At 38.5% G+C, this 19644-nt stretch overlaps 1 protein-coding gene across 1 annotated transcript; it reads right to left on the bottom strand.

Moving 5' to 3' along the window:
* Window positions 1-1508: 1508 nt before the first annotated feature.
* On the bottom strand, window positions 1509-17330 carry SGO1 (shugoshin 1). The gene is made up of 8 exons (XM_079795645.1): window positions 17195-17330; window positions 14676-14824; window positions 14398-14594; window positions 10308-10384; window positions 9212-9270; window positions 6742-7554; window positions 4241-4430; window positions 1509-4007 (listed from the first exon to the last, which is right to left on the bottom strand). Exons 2-8 carry the CDS (start codon window positions 14815-14817, stop codon window positions 3902-3904), a joined length of 1584 nt encoding a protein of 527 aa, XP_079651771.1. The 5' UTR covers window positions 14818-14824; window positions 17195-17330; the 3' UTR covers window positions 1509-3901.
* Window positions 17331-19644: the final 2314 nt, after the last annotated feature.

Below are 19644 nucleotides of genomic sequence, written 5' to 3'. Positions count from 1 at the left end.
AACCTTTTCTTTTTTCAAACAAAACTCAAAGCACAAATGGCTTCACTAATTTGTTGAGTATTTAAGGAAAAAATATTATCCTACACAAACACAGAAAATAGGTTATTTTTTCAGAAAACATTTTATGAGGCTAGTATAATAATCTAAATACCCTAAATCTAAAGCCAGAAAAAAATATTACAAGAAAATTATAAACCGATAACTGGAATAAGCCATGTAAATAAAGACAAAGAATGATATCGTATATAATAAAGAGGTAATATGCAAATTGACCCTCATGCCTTTACACAAGATGACCGCCCCCATGTGGTCTAAGATGGCCGGCAGGGGAGGGCGGTTAGGGGCAATCATGCTGCAGGGGAGGGCAGTTGGGGGCCACTAGGCCAGCAGCGGAAGGCAGTTGGGGGCGACCGGGCCTTCAGGGGAGGGCAGTTGGGGGCGACTGGGTTAGCAAGGGAGGATAGTTGGGGGCGACCGGGCCGGCAGGGGAGGGCTGTTGGGGGCAATCGGGCCGGCAGGGGAGGGCAGTTGGGGGAAATTGGGCCAGCAGGGGAGCAGTTAGGCGTCGATCAGGCTGGCAGGGGAGTGGTTAGGGGGTGATCGGGCTGGCAGACAGGCAAGTGGTTGGGAGCCAGTAGTCCCGGATTGTGAGAGGGATGACTGACTGCCGGTTTCGGCCTGATCCCTGTGTGATCAGGCCTAAACCTGCAGTCGGACATCCCCCGAGGTGTCCCAGATTGGAGAGGGTGCAGGCTGGGCTGAGGGACCCCCACCCCCAAGTGCACGAATTTCTACTCTAGAATATATAAAGAAACTGTACTAGAAAAAGATGTTCTAGTACTGTGGTCGGCAAACTGCGGCTCGCGAGCCACATGCGGCTCTTTGGCCCCTTGAGTGTGGCTCTTCCACAAAATACCACGGCCCGGGCGAGTCTATTTTGAAGAAGTGGCGTTAGAAGAAGTTTAAGTTTAAAAAATTTGGCTCTCAAAAGAAATTTCAATCGTTGTACTGTTGATATTTGGCTCTGTTGACTAATGAGTTTGCTGACCACTGTACTAGTAGAAAAGTGGGCCAAAGATATAAGCAATTCATAGGAAGAATGAGAATGACCAATTAATACATGAATTCTCACAAAATAAAATCTTTTAAGTAATTAAAACAGAAACCATTTCACACTTAATAGTCTGGCTAATTTTTTTAATGTTCAGTAACACCAAGTGATAGTGATGGGGAAACTGGAAACTTAAACTGCTATTAGGAGAGTGATACACTTCTGGTGTCAGAACAACAAGAAAAAGAGAAAGTACAAATTACCAATATCAGGAATGAGACTAATTCCTGAGAATGGGTACAACCACTGTAGAGAGCAGTGCCACTTCTAGATATCAACTCCATGGAAACTTACACGTGTACAAGGATGTAGAACATTCACTGAAGCAATAATGTGTAGTAATGAAAAAGTGGAAGCCAATTATATCTCAAAAGAATGTCTGATTTATTTATGTAACAAAATACTGTACAACAATGAAAATAACCTACATTTGCCAACATGGATAAATCTCAAACACACAGCTGAGTTATAAGTCAGTTGCAAAGAGGTATATACAATATAACATTCATGTAAAATGTTAAAACAATCCTTAACAGTCTATGGATAAACACTACAGCAAGAACGTAGAAATAGTAAAGAACAAAAACACCAAATTTAGAATAATGATTTTTAAGATGAAGGGAAGGATCAGAACTAGATCAGAAAATGTCAACAGAGAAAGATCTATCAAAGTAAAGGCAGTAAATATCTAGAGCAGGCTGGAAAATAAATATTTTAGGTTGCAGGTCAAAAAGGTGAAATCAAAGATCTTATATACTTTATTGGGGTTCAAACTTAGTGTTTTTATCACCAAAATCAATAGCCAGGATTTCATTTTTCCCCCCAACCATTTAAAGACATGTTTTAGCTTGCAGACCACACAAAAGCAGGCAGAGGGCTGTATTTGGTCCAAAGGCTATCGTTTGCCCACTGCTGGCCCAGAGCAGCATTGTCCTATAGAACTTTCTGTGGTGATGGAAATCTTCTGTCTGCATTGTCCCCAATAAGTGGCTACTGAGCATTTGAAATGTGGCTACTGTGACTGAAAAATTAAATTTTAAATTGGATTTAATCTTAATTACATTAAGACAGCCATTGAAGAGTTTTTATGAATTTAAAGAACAGGTGTAAGGGGACTAGTTGAACAAATAAACAAAGGGGTGGGGAAAGAGATTGTGATGGGAAAGTAGGACATCCAAATCAGTGAGCACATTTGAGAACAGGGACATTAATTTAAAAATAGAAGGAAGCGCATGGCTTTAGAGGTCAGAAATAAAAGAATTTTGGCTGATGAAAAGGATTTGGGTGTGCCTGATACAGAATGCAGAGAGGTATGGAGATAGTCAAGAAAATTGGAGGTCAGGATTGGAAGAATCCTCTACTAAAATAGAATTTGGTGATCAATCCACAATGAAAGTTGAGAGAAATGCTGAGTATGGTGGGGGAGCTAAGAATTTCATGGTAGAGGCTACAGAAAAAAACCAAAGTGGGAAGAGAAGTGATGAGAACAAGTGAAGCCAGAAAGTAAGATGACCACATGCATACTCTTTGATATTTAAAGAAGAAAAACAACCCTAGCCGGTTTGGCTCAGTGGATAGAATATGAGCCCTAGGACTGGGTTCGATTCTGGTCAAGGGAACGTACTTCAGTTGCAGGCTTGATCGCCGGCCCTGGTCAGGGCATATACAGGAGGCAACCAATTGATGTGTCTCTCTCACATCAATATTTCTCTGTCTCTCCCTCTCCCTTCCACTCTCTCTAAAAATCAATAGAAAAATATCCTCGGATTAACCCCACCCCTCCCCCCCCAAATAAAAAAGAAAAAAAATCTTACAAAAAAGTAAAGAAAAATTACAAACACTATATTATACAAATTTTATTGCTCTTTAAAAATCAATAATCTACAATACTTTAAAGTTTAAAGAGGTATATACAAGCAGTGGTTTTAAACTTTCAGAACTGAACTAATTCCCTCATTGGTTAATCAAAAATACAAACAAATCCTTGGCATTCAGACATTTAACATTTGAGTTGACTAAATAAGTAACTATCCTGAAAGTCCATGACATAATAATTTGTGATTTTGTTGAGGTATCACTTTGAACAATATATACCCAGAGCTTAGCTTGGGGTTCAATTAGTTACTTAACTAGTCTCTCACCCTAATATCAATTTTCTCCAAAGCCATGTACTTCTTTCTATTTTTAAATTGTCATGAGCTCATGCACATTTTATCTGAAAAATTAAATACAACAGTATAAAGGAGACACAAACAATAGAGTATACCCTACTGTGAATATCAAGAATTTATTTTATTCAAATACTAAATAAGGAGTTTCAAAAGATCCTCAGCCTGTTTTCAAAAGTCATTCTAGTAATCCCCACTAAAGGGAAAAGTAAAAGGGTCAGAAGCTTATAATTACATTATCTTATTTGAATAATCATTATTAATTCCCAAAATGTTGGCATAAGATACATTTTGACTAAAATTACGGGTGTTAGGCAGTATAAGAAATCTAACTATAATAGTGCTTCAGTCCAGTTATTTATATTTAAAATAAAAAAATAAACCAAATCCATTAAAGGCTTAAGAAAAAAGATCACATTTGAAGTACAGTTTTAAAAAAACATTTGTGATCTAGAGTCCCATCAAGAGAATATTCTATGGCACAGTCCACCCCACTTGTGTGCTATCTTATAGATTCTCTCTTGGAGCAATAGAAAGGGCTGCGGGATGTATTTATTTATTTTTTCTATTCTCTTTGGGATGTATTTAAACCACAACCAACAAATGCTTCACTGTATTTGCTTCATACTTTTTTTTTTTTGGAACTGCGTCTGGAATCCTTTTTTTGCTTAAAAACAGGCGAATTCAAGAAACACAAATCTGTAAAAGGGTCTCCTCTTCTTAGTTTCCTATAAAGATTAAAAAGAGCTCTTTAGCAACCCAATTCTAACTTACTCTTCAGGATAAAGTTACTGTAAAATAGGCCAGTGTTAACATTCCCATTTCAGTTTTTTTAATCAAAATTTTATATATCAAGTAAGATTCACTCTTGTACAAAGCTCCATTACCTTATCCCCCCACCCCCCTTCCCGCCCCTCAACCTGTATCTTTAAGTGTGAGTTCCCACACATTAAATACTTACGAAGCGAGTGTGGGTTCCTTATAGTTCACACTGACTGTGCACCTACGCTTAGGCAGAGACCCTACTGGGCTTTCTTTCTTCTGTTGTGGAGAAAGAGAAAGTTTTCTCATTTTCACTTCAGTATACAAGGGGACATTGGTGATATCCTTCAGGCTAAAATGAGGTGACTGGTGAGTTTCAGGTATTGTACCTACAAAAACAACTTTTACTGAATATGAGTCCAAAAAAACCAACAAAACACACACACACCCCATAAGAAATAAAATTGTATTGCAATTACATATCTGAAATATATATAGAAGCCAGCATTTTATAATACAGATTTTTAAACCTGTTTATCGGGTTTTCATCCCAGATGACATTGAAATGCTAAGTATTGTAGATGTGAAGAATTGATATGATAGTTTTTACTAAAAGTTAAAGTTCTTGAAAATTAAGTATGGAATTTCATTTTAGTCACACCTTGCTCTTTAGAGTCATCAAGGCCTCTATCTCTTTCAGTGCCAAAGCTTATCCTCAAGTGGCTTCCTATATTCTTATAAAGCCACTTAAACTCATTCTCAAGTAAACGAGAACTCTAAATCATCGCCTCTGTGTAAACCAGGAGAAATGGAGTTACCTCTAGTAAAGCTAGTAGGTTAAAGAGTTACCCAGTGTTTTTCCTATCATAAGTATCCAAATTATTAAACTTTGGAACTATATCTATATTGGGGGACAGATACCCAGCACACAGCAAAACAATCTCTTCAAATAGCTTTAAAAAGCAAATCATTTCCCAAGAAAGACTAACTACATTGTGACTTAGTAACCCTGTTCTCCAGGGTTATCCGTGTTTCAAATACTCTTTTTTTGTCCCCACGTGAGCATACTGTACTATAGTAATTATTCTAATTTTCAGTTTGGAAAATATGGTTAAGTAAAAACATCAGATCAAGTGTTATATTCTGCCAAGTTTAATGTATACACAAATCTCCCAGGGAACTTTTTAAAAAGATGCAGATTCTGATTCAAGATTAAAGAGTATCGCCTGAGATTCTGCAATTGTAAAGAAATTTCCAGCCGAAACCGGTTTGGCTCAGTGGATAGACTGAAAGGTCCCAGGTTTGATTCCGGTCAAGGGCATGTACTTTGGTTGCGGGCACATCCCCAGTAGGGGTTGTGCAAGAGGCAGCTGATTGATGTTTCTCTATCATCGATGTTTCTAACTCTCTATCCCTCTCTCTTCCTCTCTGTGAAAAATAAAAAAAAAAATAAAAAATTTCCAGGTAACCCTCATGCTGAAGGTCCAGGGACCACACCCTGAGTAACACTATTTAGAATGTACATGTTTTCTTTTAAAAACTTAGGGAAATTTTCAAATGTACACAAAGATGGAGACAATAGTATAATGAAGCAACAGTTACCAGCTTCAATAATTATCAACATTTTGCCAAAATTGTTTGATTGACTCTAGCATCATTATACCATATTTTAAAAAAAGATATTTGTATGCTATCCCACGTAACTGGTTGGCCTTGGAAAGTCATTGAACTCTTTTAGGCTTTGGTTTCCTTACAAACAAACAAGCATGATTACACCTTTACTTCACAGAGTTGTTCTTAGGATCAAATTTGAGAATGATAAAACCTGACTGTGTATGTTATTTTTTTCAAATTCACAAAAATTCCCAGATGAGAACCTTTGTGGGCAGATGCAGGGTATATCCACAATCTCTGAATCATGCTGACTTCTGATCTAACAAAAGCAACATCTTCTAAGCCAGTTTTTAGATGTCTTACATGTATCTTACAAAAGAATACTAAACCCGTCAATTGAGGAAAGAATTTTTGGTCTTATTAGGCCATATTCACTAACTAGAAAATTATTTAAAATCACAGTTCTTGTCAAATTGAATATAAAGCAAAGCCATTAAAATGACAGGTCACTGGATTTAAGTTGATTTCATTTTCAAGGGGGTGTTTCAGGTGAGTTTATGAAAGATATTTTAATTCAACCTAACTCCACAAAAAGTTTTTCCTTGCCTTGAAAAGCTTCATTTACTAAAAGTAAAAATGCTTCCTCCACAACAAGAAGTACTTGTTCTTTTAATTTAAAAAATTTTTAATTGAATTTATTGGGGTGACATTGGTTAATAAAATTATACAGGTTTCAAGTGTATAATTTTATGATACATCATCTATGTATATTGTGTGTTCACCACCCACCCAAAGTCAGGTCTCCTTTGGTCACCATTTATTCCCCATTTTACCCTCTTCTTCTTCCCCCCCATATTTGTTCTTAAAGAGGACCTAAATTACCTTAAAGCATTTCAGAGCAATATTACTGTGATTTCCACCCCTAGACCCTTCATTATTTGATCAGACTGTTATTTCTCCCAAAGAGACAGATGGCAAGTCTCTAACCTCCCCCAGAGAAACAGATGGGAAGTATAGTATGTAAGCATCAGGAGTGATCATTTATCATAAACATTAAAAATGCAGGCAAACAAGTAGATCACTTACTGGTAGGAGTTTTTGTTGGCTGAGAACTCTCCACCTCTTTTTCATCCCTACTTCTTAGTGCTCTTTTAGATGGAGGCCTGGTGACTGGGCTCCTATCTGATTGGCTGGTGAGACTTGGACTGTCCTTGCAAGTGGGCAAATAGAGGTCATCAGAATCATCTTCTGAACTACTTGATTCATAGCTGCTCACTTCGGATACATTGGTATCTTCTTCTCTTTTAGAATCATCGCTCATTTTTTGTCGGAAAGGAGTAGGATGAACACCTTCTTCCAAATTAAAATTGTAAGCATCATTGGAAGTGATAAAATCATCCACCTTTTTTTTGGAAACAGGTTTTTTATTTTTACTTATGCTTCCTTTATACTTATATACATATTTTGATCTTCTCCTTCTATTAGCTTTTCTTTTCTCTCTTTTTCTTCTTTGTGTATCTCTATGCTTATTTTTAGTTTGCTCAGATTTATACTCTAAAATATTTTCTTTTGTTTTAGCAGATCCTCCGGGGTGAGTCAGCTCTGGTGATATGTTAATTTGATCCTTGTTCCACTGACAAATATTTTGTTCTACATTTTCAGGTATGTGCAGGTTTACTAGTGGGTCTACAAATCTAATTGTTTCCAGTCCAGAAGACTGCTCTGACATATGACTGATTTCAAAATTATCCAAGGTGTTGAATTGGCATAAATTGTTAAAATGTTTCTTTAAATTGCGACGGAGAGATACAGTTCTGGGTAAGATATTATCAGTAGATGTATCTTCACCTGAATCCAAATCAAATCCCAGCCTGTCTTGAGGAATAGTAGGTAGTTGCTCTGAGAATTTAAAAAACAAATGAGAAAAATAGTTTTACTTTAATGGAAATTTTTTTTAAAAAAATTATTTTTTTTATTGATTTTTTTACAGAGAGGAAGGGAGAGGAATAGAGAGTCAGAAACATCGATGAGAGAGAAACATAGATCAGCTGCCTCCTGCACAACCCCTACTAGGGATGTGCCAGCAACCAAGGTACATGCCCTTGACCGGAATCGAACCTGGGACCTTTCAGTCCGCAGGCCGTCGCTCTATCCACTGAGCCAAACCGGTTTCGGCACTTTATGGAAATTTTAATTTCAAGGATCTTAGAATTCAAAGTTAAAAATAGAATAAGTGAAGTCATTCTGTAGTTTCTCCACATTTACTATCTATAATAATAAAAATATAATATGCTAATTAGACCGGACAACCAAATGATCTTTTGGACAAAGCTGGGCTGCAAGGGCTGAGCCCCTTGCACGAATTTCATGCATTGGGCCTTTAATCGTATATAATAAAGAGGTAATATGCAAATTGACCATCATGCCCTCACAATATGGCGGCCTATGACCAGGCCGGCAGGGGGGTTAGTGAGGGATGACCAAATGACTGAATAGCAGGCTGCATGGGGCGACCAGGCTGGCGGGGGGGGGGGGGGGGGGGGAGGGGGCGGCAGTTAGGGGTGACCAGAAATGCAGGCAGGTGAGTGATTAGGAGCCAGCAGTCCAGGATCGTGAGAGGGATGTCCAACTGCTGGCAGTCGGACATCCCCCAAGGGGTCCCAGATTGGAGAGGGTGTAGGCTGGGCTGAGGGGACCTGCCCCCATGCATGAATTTCGTGCACCAGGCCTCCAGTAAATAAAAATGTAGAGAACTTAATATTACCATCCATTTATTTGGCAGTGATCAATTGATAGCTTATATCTCACCTGTGGAAGAATCTTACATAATCTTCAAAAATATTCTAACTTGGGGTTTTATGTGCCCCTCATTTAAAGAATAACTAGTAGTTTACATGTATCTATGTGTATAGGATTGAGAGAAAAGGAATCTCATATTCCAAAGTAGGACAAATACACCAAGAAAGTAAAAACTAAGTTATTATTTGAAAAATGAGAAAAATTGGAATAACTGGAAAGCCTTTCAGGTAGGAAATATCATCTGTATTTTAAAGTGGGAAAATTCAGAGCTGCTTATTCAAATGCTTTCCCTTCTTCAAAGCTTAGTTCAGTATAGCATAGGGACACATTGATTTAAAAGTAGAAAGAAGGGCATGGCTTTGGAGGTTAGCTTTGAGTTTAAAACTTGATTCTGACCATCTGGGTTACTTCTTTGAGTCTATATAATATGGGACTCAGTGTACCTATATTGCAAGGTTGTTGTGCGGGTTGAGACAATATATGTAAAATGCCTAACACAGATCGCAACATGATGTCAGGTTCAGGAAATTGCAGCCATAGTATATTATAGCTAAGGTTTCTAATTACAGATTTGGCAAAATAAATGGATATATTTTAAAACTTTGTAAAATAAACAGATATGCTTTAAGCAGAAGAATATCAGGTGAAAAGTTTAAAAAGTTAAAAAGGAAAATTAGAGAAATTTAATTATGTTACTTTTTCTCAAAGACCTCATCTTATCCTTCACATCATATTTTCAGATTTTCACTTGAATTACCTTCTATTTGGAATGATTCCCCTTGTCCTGGAAGGTGATCTTCCTGAAGAGGAGCTTGCCTTAGAAATACCATTGAAAAATAGAAATTTAATTAACAATTATGAAATAAAAATAAATTTAAGATTTTCTGGAAATTAAAATATTATATTTTCTTTAGTATTATTTCATAATTGCATTCTAAGTCAGTATATCTATTCTACATCAAAGGAAACCAAACAACATTTGTACTGATTACATGGAGTCTCATTTGTTATGACTGAAATTCAATTCTTACTGGATTAACTAACATATCAAATTGGACAGTTCTTCCTTAAAACATGACATAACTCATAATTTCATTTAACTGGAGAAACAACCAATCAGAATTGACTTATAAAATATACCAAAGAAATTCGATTTGATTACTCAACTCTTTAGGAGCAGGCAACCAAGGTACATGCCCTTGACTAGAATCGAACCTGGGACCCTTTGGTCCGCAGGCTGACACTTTATCCACTGAGCCAAACCTGCTAGGGCTATATTTTAATTGAGATTTTGGTTTGACTATACATTAGTCAAACTCACTGAACTGTCTAATTACCAACTGTACATTTTACTGTAATTATATCTCAATAATTCATAAACAAACAAAGTATACTTGATCCAAGAGAAGGGCAAGAGAGTATATGGGATCTGATTGTATTTAGGAATAAGTTGGTTTAGCAAGGCAATGTGACAGTGGTATTAAATATGTTTTATTATATTACTTTTCTAAAACAGACTTATCTGTAGTACTAGCAAAATACCATCATTTGAATAACCAATCCTTATTAGAATAAAAACTTGGCATAAGAAAAATACAACTGAAGGGAATAATTTAAAAATTCTAGAAAAGCTTCTTATTCTTAGACATCAAAAAAGTAACTATAAGAAAGATTTGGTTTGGCTATTTATAACAGAATTTTAACATATCCACTTTTCTTTAACTATATGCTCAGTAGAGAGAACATGAGGCTCAAAATAGGGCTCAATATGATGCAAATTTCCTTCCATAAATGGATCACAGAATTACATCTCTTTTGATATCTATAAGCATAATAATGAATTTGATACTAACGGTAAATCCTTCACAGATAAATCCCCAGAGTTATTGTCATCATTGGAGTTCATTCCAGAAGAACTTACTTCATGGTTCTGTGAATGTATTAAAAGAAAGAAAACATTAGTAAAACTGAAATATTCATCACAAAGCATTAATTTATTAAAAAATAAACACTTATTGTCCTAGCTGGTTTGGCTCAGTGGATAGAGCGTCAGCCTGCGAACTGAAGGGTCTCAGGTTTGATTCTGGTCAACAGCACATGCCCTGACTGTGGGCTCGATCCCCAGTGTGGGGTGTGCAGGAGGCAGCCCATCAATGATTCTCTCATTGATGTTTCTATCTCTCCCTCTCCGTTCCTCTCTGAAATCAATAAAAATATATTTTAAAAAATAACAACAAACACTTATTGATAGTCTAGCATGGTGCCAGGTTCTGTTCTAGAAAATGGGTCTAAACATTTTTTTAGTTCTACCCTCTTAAAACTTATATTCTAGTGTAGGGAAAATTTTTTTAAAATACAGATATATAAATAATTTCAGTGTGTTAAATGCTACAAAGGAAATAGTAAAGTGACAGAGAGTAATTGAGGTGGAGGGCTCTTTTAGATAGGGTGTCTTTCATCTGAAATCTGAAGAATGCAAAGGAGCCAGCCATTGAAAGAACAGGGGGAAGAGAAAGCCATGGAAACAGCAAATACAAAGGTCAAGATATACAAAAAACTTTGTGTGTTTAGAAAAAAGCCATTGTGGCTGGGACACAGTCACGAGAAGAAAAGTAGATGTACATGAAGAGGCCAAATAATGTAGGGCTCTGAGAGCCATGAGTTTAAATTTTAGTCTATGTGTGAAGAGAAATCACTTAAATATTAAGCAGGGAAGTACAATGACCCAAGTTTTAAAAAGATCAGTCTGACCCTAGTTGGTTTGGCTCAATGGTAGAGCACTGGCCAGAGGACTGAAGGGTTTCAGGTTCAATTCCAGTTAAGGGCATGTACCTCGGTTGCAGGCTCGATCCAAGGCCCTGGTCAGGGCATTCTCTCACATCGATGTTTCTCTCTCCCACCCTTCCTCTCTCTAAAAATCAATGGAAACATATTCTCGAGTGAGGATTAACAACAACAACAAAAAGATCAGCCTGGCCACTGTGTGAAACATGGAATGAAATGGGTCAAGGAGTTAGGAAGTCATCGTAGTAAACGAAACAAGACATGATATTAGCTAGGACTGGAATTCTGTGGCTATGGAGGTAAAGCCAAGTGGAAAGTTTTGAGTTGAACAAATGGGGAAGGTTGTTTTATTGGGATGCGTGACTTATGGAGGGAGGTAGAAGTACACAATATCTTTGGTAGGGTGGGAAATAAAGAGTTTTGTTTCCTACAAAATATGTTTGAAATCCTTTATAAATATTTAAGTGGCTATGTTAAATAGTTGTGCTGTGTATGTGTAGGTCTTGAGTTACAAATTTGGAAGTTATTAGCAGATAGGCAGTATTTAAAGCTATGGGAGTGGTAAGATGGGTCGAGGTCAATTGACATTTAGAAGAAGCCAGTAAAAGAGACTGACATGGAACAGTTAGAAAAGTAGAAAGAAAAATAGGAGAATATGATGGTGAGAAAGCTATGAGATCAAAAGTATTTCTAGCAAAGTGTAATCCCTGTTTGTATGGTACTTCAAGGTCAAGAAGAAAAAGTGACTTCTGAATTTGGCAACATGGAGGTTTTAGTAACCTTGACACAGTGACAATAGAATGACATGGATAAATGCCAGATAAGAGTGAGTTCAAAAGTGAATGGAAGCATTCATTGGTTGCTTCTTTTATGTGCCCTGACCAGGGATGGAACCCAAAACCTTGGTTCATTGGAACGATGCTCTAACCAACTAATTACCCAACCAATGCATAAATACATGGAACAACAAATTGATGTTTCTCTCTCCCTAAAAAATAAATAAAAATGGCTAAGATCACTTAAAAAAAAAAGGAAATGGAAGTTGAGGAAATGAAGACATTAAATGCTCTGTTCTCTTTGGAAAAGTTCTGTGAATGGGAGTAGAAAAATAAGCAGATAGAGATGAGGTCAGGAGGCTTCATTTATTTTTTTTCCTTTGAACGTAAGAGATTCTAAGGCACATTTGTATGATAGCTAGAATGATTCAGCAGAGAAGGAGATAAATGTTGGAAGAGAGTGCAAACTTTCAGGAGTAAAGTCCTAGGGGAGATGAGAAGAAGAGAACTAATGCACAAGGGGAGGACTTGGACTCTGCTGGGAGCAGCGACACCTGTCACTGCAACAAGAGGGAACATGAGAATAGATACAGGCAGATTTGTAGACTTGTATCGGAAGATGAGAGTTCCAGTCTGACACCTTAGAAGTCATTCTAATTCAGCCAGTTGTTTTTTGAAATTTGATGCACATATAATATGCTAATGTTATAATAGGTTAAAACTGTTTATCAGAGACAAAACTAGAAATTTAATCCTGTTAAAAGTTTTAAAGTTATTATCAATATACTTAATGTTCTAAACCAGTTTATTACTGGATAAATAAGAATATTTACCTACAGAGTGATAAAATTCAAAAACAAATTATTAAAAAGATCCATTATAAAATGTAGGGAACAAAAGGCTATTAGAAATTAATTTCTGGTTAATTAAAGCATCTTATTAAAGCATTTTAAGCTTCTCCATCATTGTTAAAAGGACTTGCTAAGCATGGAGGCATGCGTGTAGAGTGATAGTTGAGAACGAGTGACAGATGCAACTAGTATATGGCAGAAAACAAACTCTGATGTTTTAAATGCTAAGAACACTTTCACCCAGCAACTAACACTATGTTTTAATAAATTGTGACTATCTCATGGAGACTTATTTTACACTATTCTATGTGTGATTTTAGCAAAAACTTTGGAAAGGGAAGAGGTAGATTCAAATGTCATTGAAGAATTTTCTTCCTCACTATTTAACAGAACAAGGAAAAGAAAAAAGTGGAAAAGATTGCATTTTTGAAGAAAAAAAATTTAAAAAAATATTTTATTGATTTTTTTTTTTTCAGAGAGGAAGGGAGAGAGAGAGAGAGTTAGAAACATCAATGAGAGAGAAACATTGGTCAGCTGCCTTCTACACACTCCCTACTGGGGATGTGCCTGCAACCTAGGTACATGCCCTTGACTGGAATCGAACCTGGGACCCTTCAGTCCGCAGGCCGACGCTCTATCCACTGAGCCAAACTGGTTAGGGCTGAAGGAAAAAAAGTTAATTAAGTAGTCCAACCCTCACATAAAGGTAAAGAAGTCATATTTTATCTTTATAGAGAAAATTCTCTACTACACTGGATAGGAATATAATATACACATATATTCTATATATCACACATAGAAAAAATGTGTAATCACCTTAGTTGTAGGGAAGCAAGAACTCTTTCACTACTCCTGTCAACAGAGAGGTGACTTTAATTCCTTTCTCAGGTCCATATCCCTACTCTAATCACTATGGTCTGGCTTTCTTCTCTGGTCTCCAGTTAACACAACTGCCTTCACTGTGTTAGCATAGCAAACAAATGGCCACCAGGGAAGAAAGTAAATTGTTAACACCGGACACTCAACACTGCTTTTCTCTTTCTCTGTCCCACCCATTTCCCTGGCAGTGGCTTCTGGGAAAAAGAAAGAAGAAACTGGCTCATCATTAATCTTCTCAGGATTAACCTTCAATGAGACACAAAGAATATTCTAAACCAAGTTTTTTCCATGTCTGTTATGTTCTGGCTGATCCTTTTATATAACCTTGGACACAAACAGAATCCATTTAAAAATGTGGACAGGAAAATGTTCAGGATATTTCTTGTTTGGGTATTAATGAATAATCTTCTTTATTAAACCAACTAGTAGATAAAAATGATTCTCTAGAAGCACATAAATGCTTCCCACCCCCAAATTAACATAGTTTTTATAAAACCCCACATGATGTAGCAAAACTACATAGAAAAGCTAAGATTTATAGTACTGATTCACAGTTATGAGTAATTAATTTAAATAGTATAAGTGATTTAAACTACTAATTCATAGCTTTACCATTTTTTCCCTAAGAGATTCAGCCTTTGTAATGAAAATACCTGAGCAGGTTCTTCTGTTTGTTGTGAAGTAAGTTTTTCTTTCAATGCATATAACTGATATGTGAGGAAGTAACATTCTTTTCTCAGCTGTAGGATGATGTCTTGGGCTTCTCTCACTTTGGATTTTTCATTTTCCAAAGCTAAAACTAACATCTTGTTGTTGTCTTGGTAGTTTTTTAGCAGTGTAGAAGTGTTGGCTAAAAGAGGATACATTTTTTTTATTAGTTATTAAATTTAAACTTAAAAAGTGATGCAAAAGAACAGCATGAAAAGCTTACTGATTATTTGGCACGGTGCAACTACAAAAGACTTCCGTTTGCCAATCTCTGCCAAGTTTTTATTCCTTTTCTCTTTCATTCGTTTCTTTATTTCTTCAAGACTATCTTGAAAGGACTTTTTGAGGGTCCTTTCCTTGGCCATCTTCTGCCTAGGAATTTAAAACAATAAAAAATATTTCACTTTTAAAAAATATATTATCAAATATAAAGCAAGCTTGAAAGCCGAGGCTATTCATAAAGAATGATTAAACAGAGACTTAGTAACTGAAGAATTAGCTCAAAGTACATAGCTAACCTGGTAATAACCTAGATTTTGCAGCTTTTTACATCTTGTTGATATTTTTGGCATATTATCCTCTTCAAGTACTTTATAGGGAAGGTTTAATAAATATGGATTTCCAACCCAAAGACTGTAATATGCCACTTATTTACCCTTTAACAAATACTCTTTGGGGGCTTACCATATAGTAGGCACTATAGGAAATGCTTAATATTTAATATATATATATATATATATATATATATATATATATATATATATATAAAATAAATAAATAAATATATTTAATATATATTTAAATATATTTTATTGATTTTTTACAGAGAGGAAGAGAGAGGAATAGTTAGAAACATCGATGAGAGAGAAACATTAATTAGCTGCTTCCTGCACACCTCCTACTGGGGATGTGCCTGCAACCAAGGTACATGCCCTTGACCGGAATCGAACCTGGGACCTTTCAGTCCTCAGGCCGATGCTCTATCCACTGAGCCAAAAACGGTTAGGGCTTAATATTATATTTTGATGTCATTATTATTTATGTCTCCTACAGGCAATACCTATGACCAACTTTTAGTGTTTATTAGGCTTACAGCATTAGATGAGAGGCAAACATATATCTGGGCTTTGTTTTCCAGTTTTTCTCTATTATTTATCAGATTAGGTCACTTGATTAATTCTTTCTCTTCCACACTCTTTTAACTCAGTATTACTTTAGACATGCATACACTCTCACTAAAGTCAAAGTGATCTTCTGAGGTTTAAACTATGCAGCACTATATACCACTTTAATAGGCAATTATAACTGATAGAGCTAGAACCAGCAGGAACTGGTGCACAGAACCATGTCAGTGTCCTCAAAGTTTTCTAAAACTCAGGCCTGCTAATTCCCTGTACATCCTGAATATAGCAAACCAGAAATTAGCAAAAACATGCATTGACAGTGGAATATGCTATTGAGAATATTAATACATAAGTGTACTTAATGAGGCAAACCAGATAGGCTTCAGTGTTCTGCTACTAAGCTTGTCACACTACTTTCCATGAACATCTTTTACCTTACATTGCACTTGTGCAGATCTTACAATTGCAGAAAATACAGTTCTTTCCCACAACAATCTATGCAAACAATTTCACTACAAAGAAAGGCTACCTTCATCTCCTTAGTCAAACCTACTCCTGAAACTTACATTTTCTGGAGGATTTTCCACCAGGCCTTACTTATTTTCTCCTTTGCAGTGTCTGGGGCCTTAGGTATAGATTTTGTAGATCTCACTTAAATATTTCCTTCCTGCCGACATCAATAAAATATACACTGGCATGTCCCCAGTAGAGAAAGCACAACTATTTTATGAAGCACGTATGCTAAGTGGGTTGTATAACATATGGTACCACAATGTAGTTTTTGAAGTTGGAACTGGAGATGTTTGATTACAGATTAAGTACTAATCGACCAAGTTAGTTTCGTTAAGGTATTTTAAAAACCAAGTGTTATCTTACCCCCCCCCCCCCCAAACAACAACAACCTGTTATAAAATTTGGTCAACTTAAAATCACAAAACATTGCCGTGTCAGTTTTATTTCCTGTCTAGGCTGATGATGGCACTAGCAGGGAGTGTGGTGGAGAGAATGAATGAAAACAGACCGGTCACAGCGCGGGATGACAGCCGCGATCTGTGCTGGTGAGGGATCTGGATCCCAAAGAACGCAGAACGTTTGATCTGCGTTACAATTCCTCCGTCGTTCCTGCCGCCGCGGCACCAGGCAGGACAGCGGGACCCCGGTCAGGCCGGCTTCTCCGGGGGACCCGGCCGAGCAAAAGCACAAAACACAGCTGCCCGGCTCTGCGCTTTATGCTGAGACTGGCTTTTAACGACTGTAAATGTTTTGTTTACACATCGCTTAACACACACGATTCTGCAGGGCAGGAGGTTCCCGACCCCATGTATTTAACCGAAGAGGAAAGTGGATCATCGGGAAGCGTGGGTCGGGTGGCAGGACAAAGGCAGCCGGTTAGTCCGGCGCCGCAGCCTCGGTGTTTGGACACCGAACTTAGAACGACAGAGAGACCCAGCGGGGAGAGGAACCGGGGTCCCGACGCCTCGGATCCACGTGCGAACGTCGTGCGGCCTCCTCTGTCTCCGAGGGGCTTCAGGAAAGCCAGCGGGCGGAGGGGGGTGTGGGCGCGCCGCCGGAAAAGGGCCAGGAGACCCGCCTCCCACAGGTACGCCCGCAGCCGTACCTTGGCCGCCACTTCTGCCGCGTCTGTCTTCCTCCTCACATCCCAAGGCTCCGCCACAGCACCCGGCGGAGCGAGCCCCGGCCGAGCTCCCGGACCGCCAGCCCCGTCTCCCGTCACCCGCCGACTACCGCCACCACATTCGAAATTCGCATCCGCTCTCACCCATTGGCTGGCTGGGTGGCGGTCACGTGAGGCGGCGGCGCATTGCCCCGACGCAGGCGGAGCCCCGCCCCTCCGGGCGTCCTCACGTGACGCACTGTCGTCAAGCTTGCACATCCGGGCACCCGCCGTCCCAGTCCCCCCGGGAGGGCGGAGCTGGCTGTCAAGGCGGGTCGACCTGCCGGCACTTTTCTGCTCTGAGTTGTTGGCTTCTGGGGGTGGAGCCGCCCCCAGACCTTTGAAGGGTGGGTATTTTAGGGTTCAGAAGCTTCCTGTTTTAACGTTAGTTTTGCAGTGCCCCATCTTCGAGATTGTGCTCTAGGGTTCCCTCTTGTGAGAAGCATCTGTGTGGTTGGTGGCCCGCCCAAGCAGTCCAACTGCTGCTGCACGGAGGCAGCTTTTAGGGAGAACAATAGGGAGCAAATTTTGGATTCACAGGATATTATTGGGGGAAGTTGCAGATACCTGAAATATTCAGCGGCGGGTTATCTTTCTCTTTACCCGGCTACCCATGGCTCTTTCATCGTCAGGAAATGGCACCAGCATCCATCCAGTTCCCCACCGGGCAGACTGGGGAATCTTTCTGACTGATTGATTCTTTATTCTCCCTTAGCCTGTCAACGTCCAGTCAGTCACCCAGTCCTGTCAGTTCTATTTTCTAAGTATTTCTCACGTCCAGACGTCGCTATTTTCCATCCCCTAAGCCAGCCTGCTACCTAATCTCTGTCTATGAGCTGCGCAGGTACCTACTCGGACCGCTGGCCCCACTCCTTTATGTTCTTCATAGTGACATTTTGACTAAGCAGATGTGATTGATTATGAAACTCTTAAATTAAGGCTGCCCACGGCATCTAAGAACGCCTAGGAGGTGTTTGGTCCTGAAAGATCCCCATGATTTCTGGTTCCACCTCTTCTGCATTTTCTTTCGTTTCTTTGGGTTCCTCTTGCTGCTTTTGCCCGCACTGTGCTGTGCACCAAGAAGGGTGTTTCCTTCCATTCGCCCCCCCCAACCCCCGCCCCCAGTCCCACTTAACTCTTATGCATGCTGCAGGTGTCATTGTCAAGGTAAATTCTTCCAGAAGCCTTACCTGACCTCAAAGCTCCCTGCTTAAGTACCCTGCTTTGTGCTTCCTTAGTGCCATGCACGTTCCCCTGGGTTACCTTGTGGCACTGACTTTTGTCATTCATTGCCTGTTTATTCAAGTTGAATAAGGGTAGGAACTATATCTGCCTGTTCATAGTTAAATCTTTAGCATCTGTTTAGCAATTTGAAGTAAGTTGGTAAATATTCACCGGGACAATGAAGCAATGGATAAACAACCTAAGCAAGTGCTTTGAATTTAGGCATTCAATTTATTAAAGTTGTTTTTGTTTTTATTGTTTTTAAAAACACACAATTAGTGGGGTAATCACATTGTAAGGTATAAAAATGTTAAAGCCTTATATTGCACATCTGGAACTGATCTAATCAATATAAGATCGTATACTATTTATTTTTTAAGTAAAAAGAAATTTTAAGAAAGATAACTAACATTTACACCCTCACCCTAGTCTAAGCCTCACCTCATTCCTTCCTGGTTTAAGTGGAAGAGATTAGAACATCCTTCTCTAGCCAACAACAACTTGTTCTCCAGTGTCATCCACCAGACTGCCTCCATTAGTCCTCAGTTTGCTACACCTGGGCAGTGTGACTCCTATGTGCAGAAGAATCAAGAAGGAGGGAGCAGAGAGGTTTTTTAATTACTTGAGGCCAGAGGGTATGAAGTGGAAGGTGAGAGCAGGGCTGGATTCATGGGCGTGTAACCTGTTTTCACCCAAAAGGCCCTGCAGTTAGTTTAATGCTCTGCTCTTGCCATCTTGAAATGCTTAATAATTTCTCTTTGAATTTGTGACTTGTAAGTGAAGTCTGATGAGACAGTGGAACATGCACATGAATATATGAGATACATATGTGTGTCTGTAACTGCCTTTTGCTGCCTAATTGCCATACCGTGTGCAGGGTGCTTGCTAAATGGCTTCCATGATACACTTACTTTGTACTTGGGGCCATGTGTTCAGAAGGGCTTCACACTTGGTTTAATACTCTGTGGCCTTCTTGTAATTCTTAGCAGTTTTATCTTTGAACTGTGTACTCACTTTGAATCCCATTGAACTTTCATGTTTTTTAGCCTAAAGAAACTATTAAAATCTAATCTGAGATTCTTTATTACCAGACAATTTTAAGAAACTAAAAGTTGACTTTATGGAGCCAATAAAGCCCTTTGGATATTAGCAAAACTTTAAGTGAAATG

This window comes from Cnephaeus nilssonii (genome assembly GCF_951640355.1).
Source record: "Cnephaeus nilssonii genome assembly, chromosome: 17".
Classification (NCBI taxonomy): domain Eukaryota; kingdom Metazoa; phylum Chordata; class Mammalia; order Chiroptera; family Vespertilionidae; genus Cnephaeus; species Cnephaeus nilssonii.
The sequence above is the reverse complement of the archived record's forward strand: the minus strand, read 5'-3'. Positions and strand labels throughout refer to the sequence as shown.

What these genes read in the sequence shown, in the direction of transcription:
- SGO1 (XM_079795645.1), bottom strand. Translation starts at nt 14,817, where the DNA reads ATGGCCAAGGAAAGGACCCTCAAAAAGTCCTTTCAAGATAGTCTTGAA. An exon ending in TGCACCGTGCCAAATAATCA is followed by an intron (nt 14,595 to 14,675) that starts GTAAGCTTTTCA and finishes ATCCTCTTTTAG; the next exon opens with CCAACACTTCTACACTGCTA. An exon ending in TTATCTGTGAAGGATTTACC is followed by an intron (nt 9,271 to 10,307) that starts GTTAGTATCAAA and finishes GGTATTTCTAAG; the next exon opens with GCAAGCTCCTCTTCAGGAAG.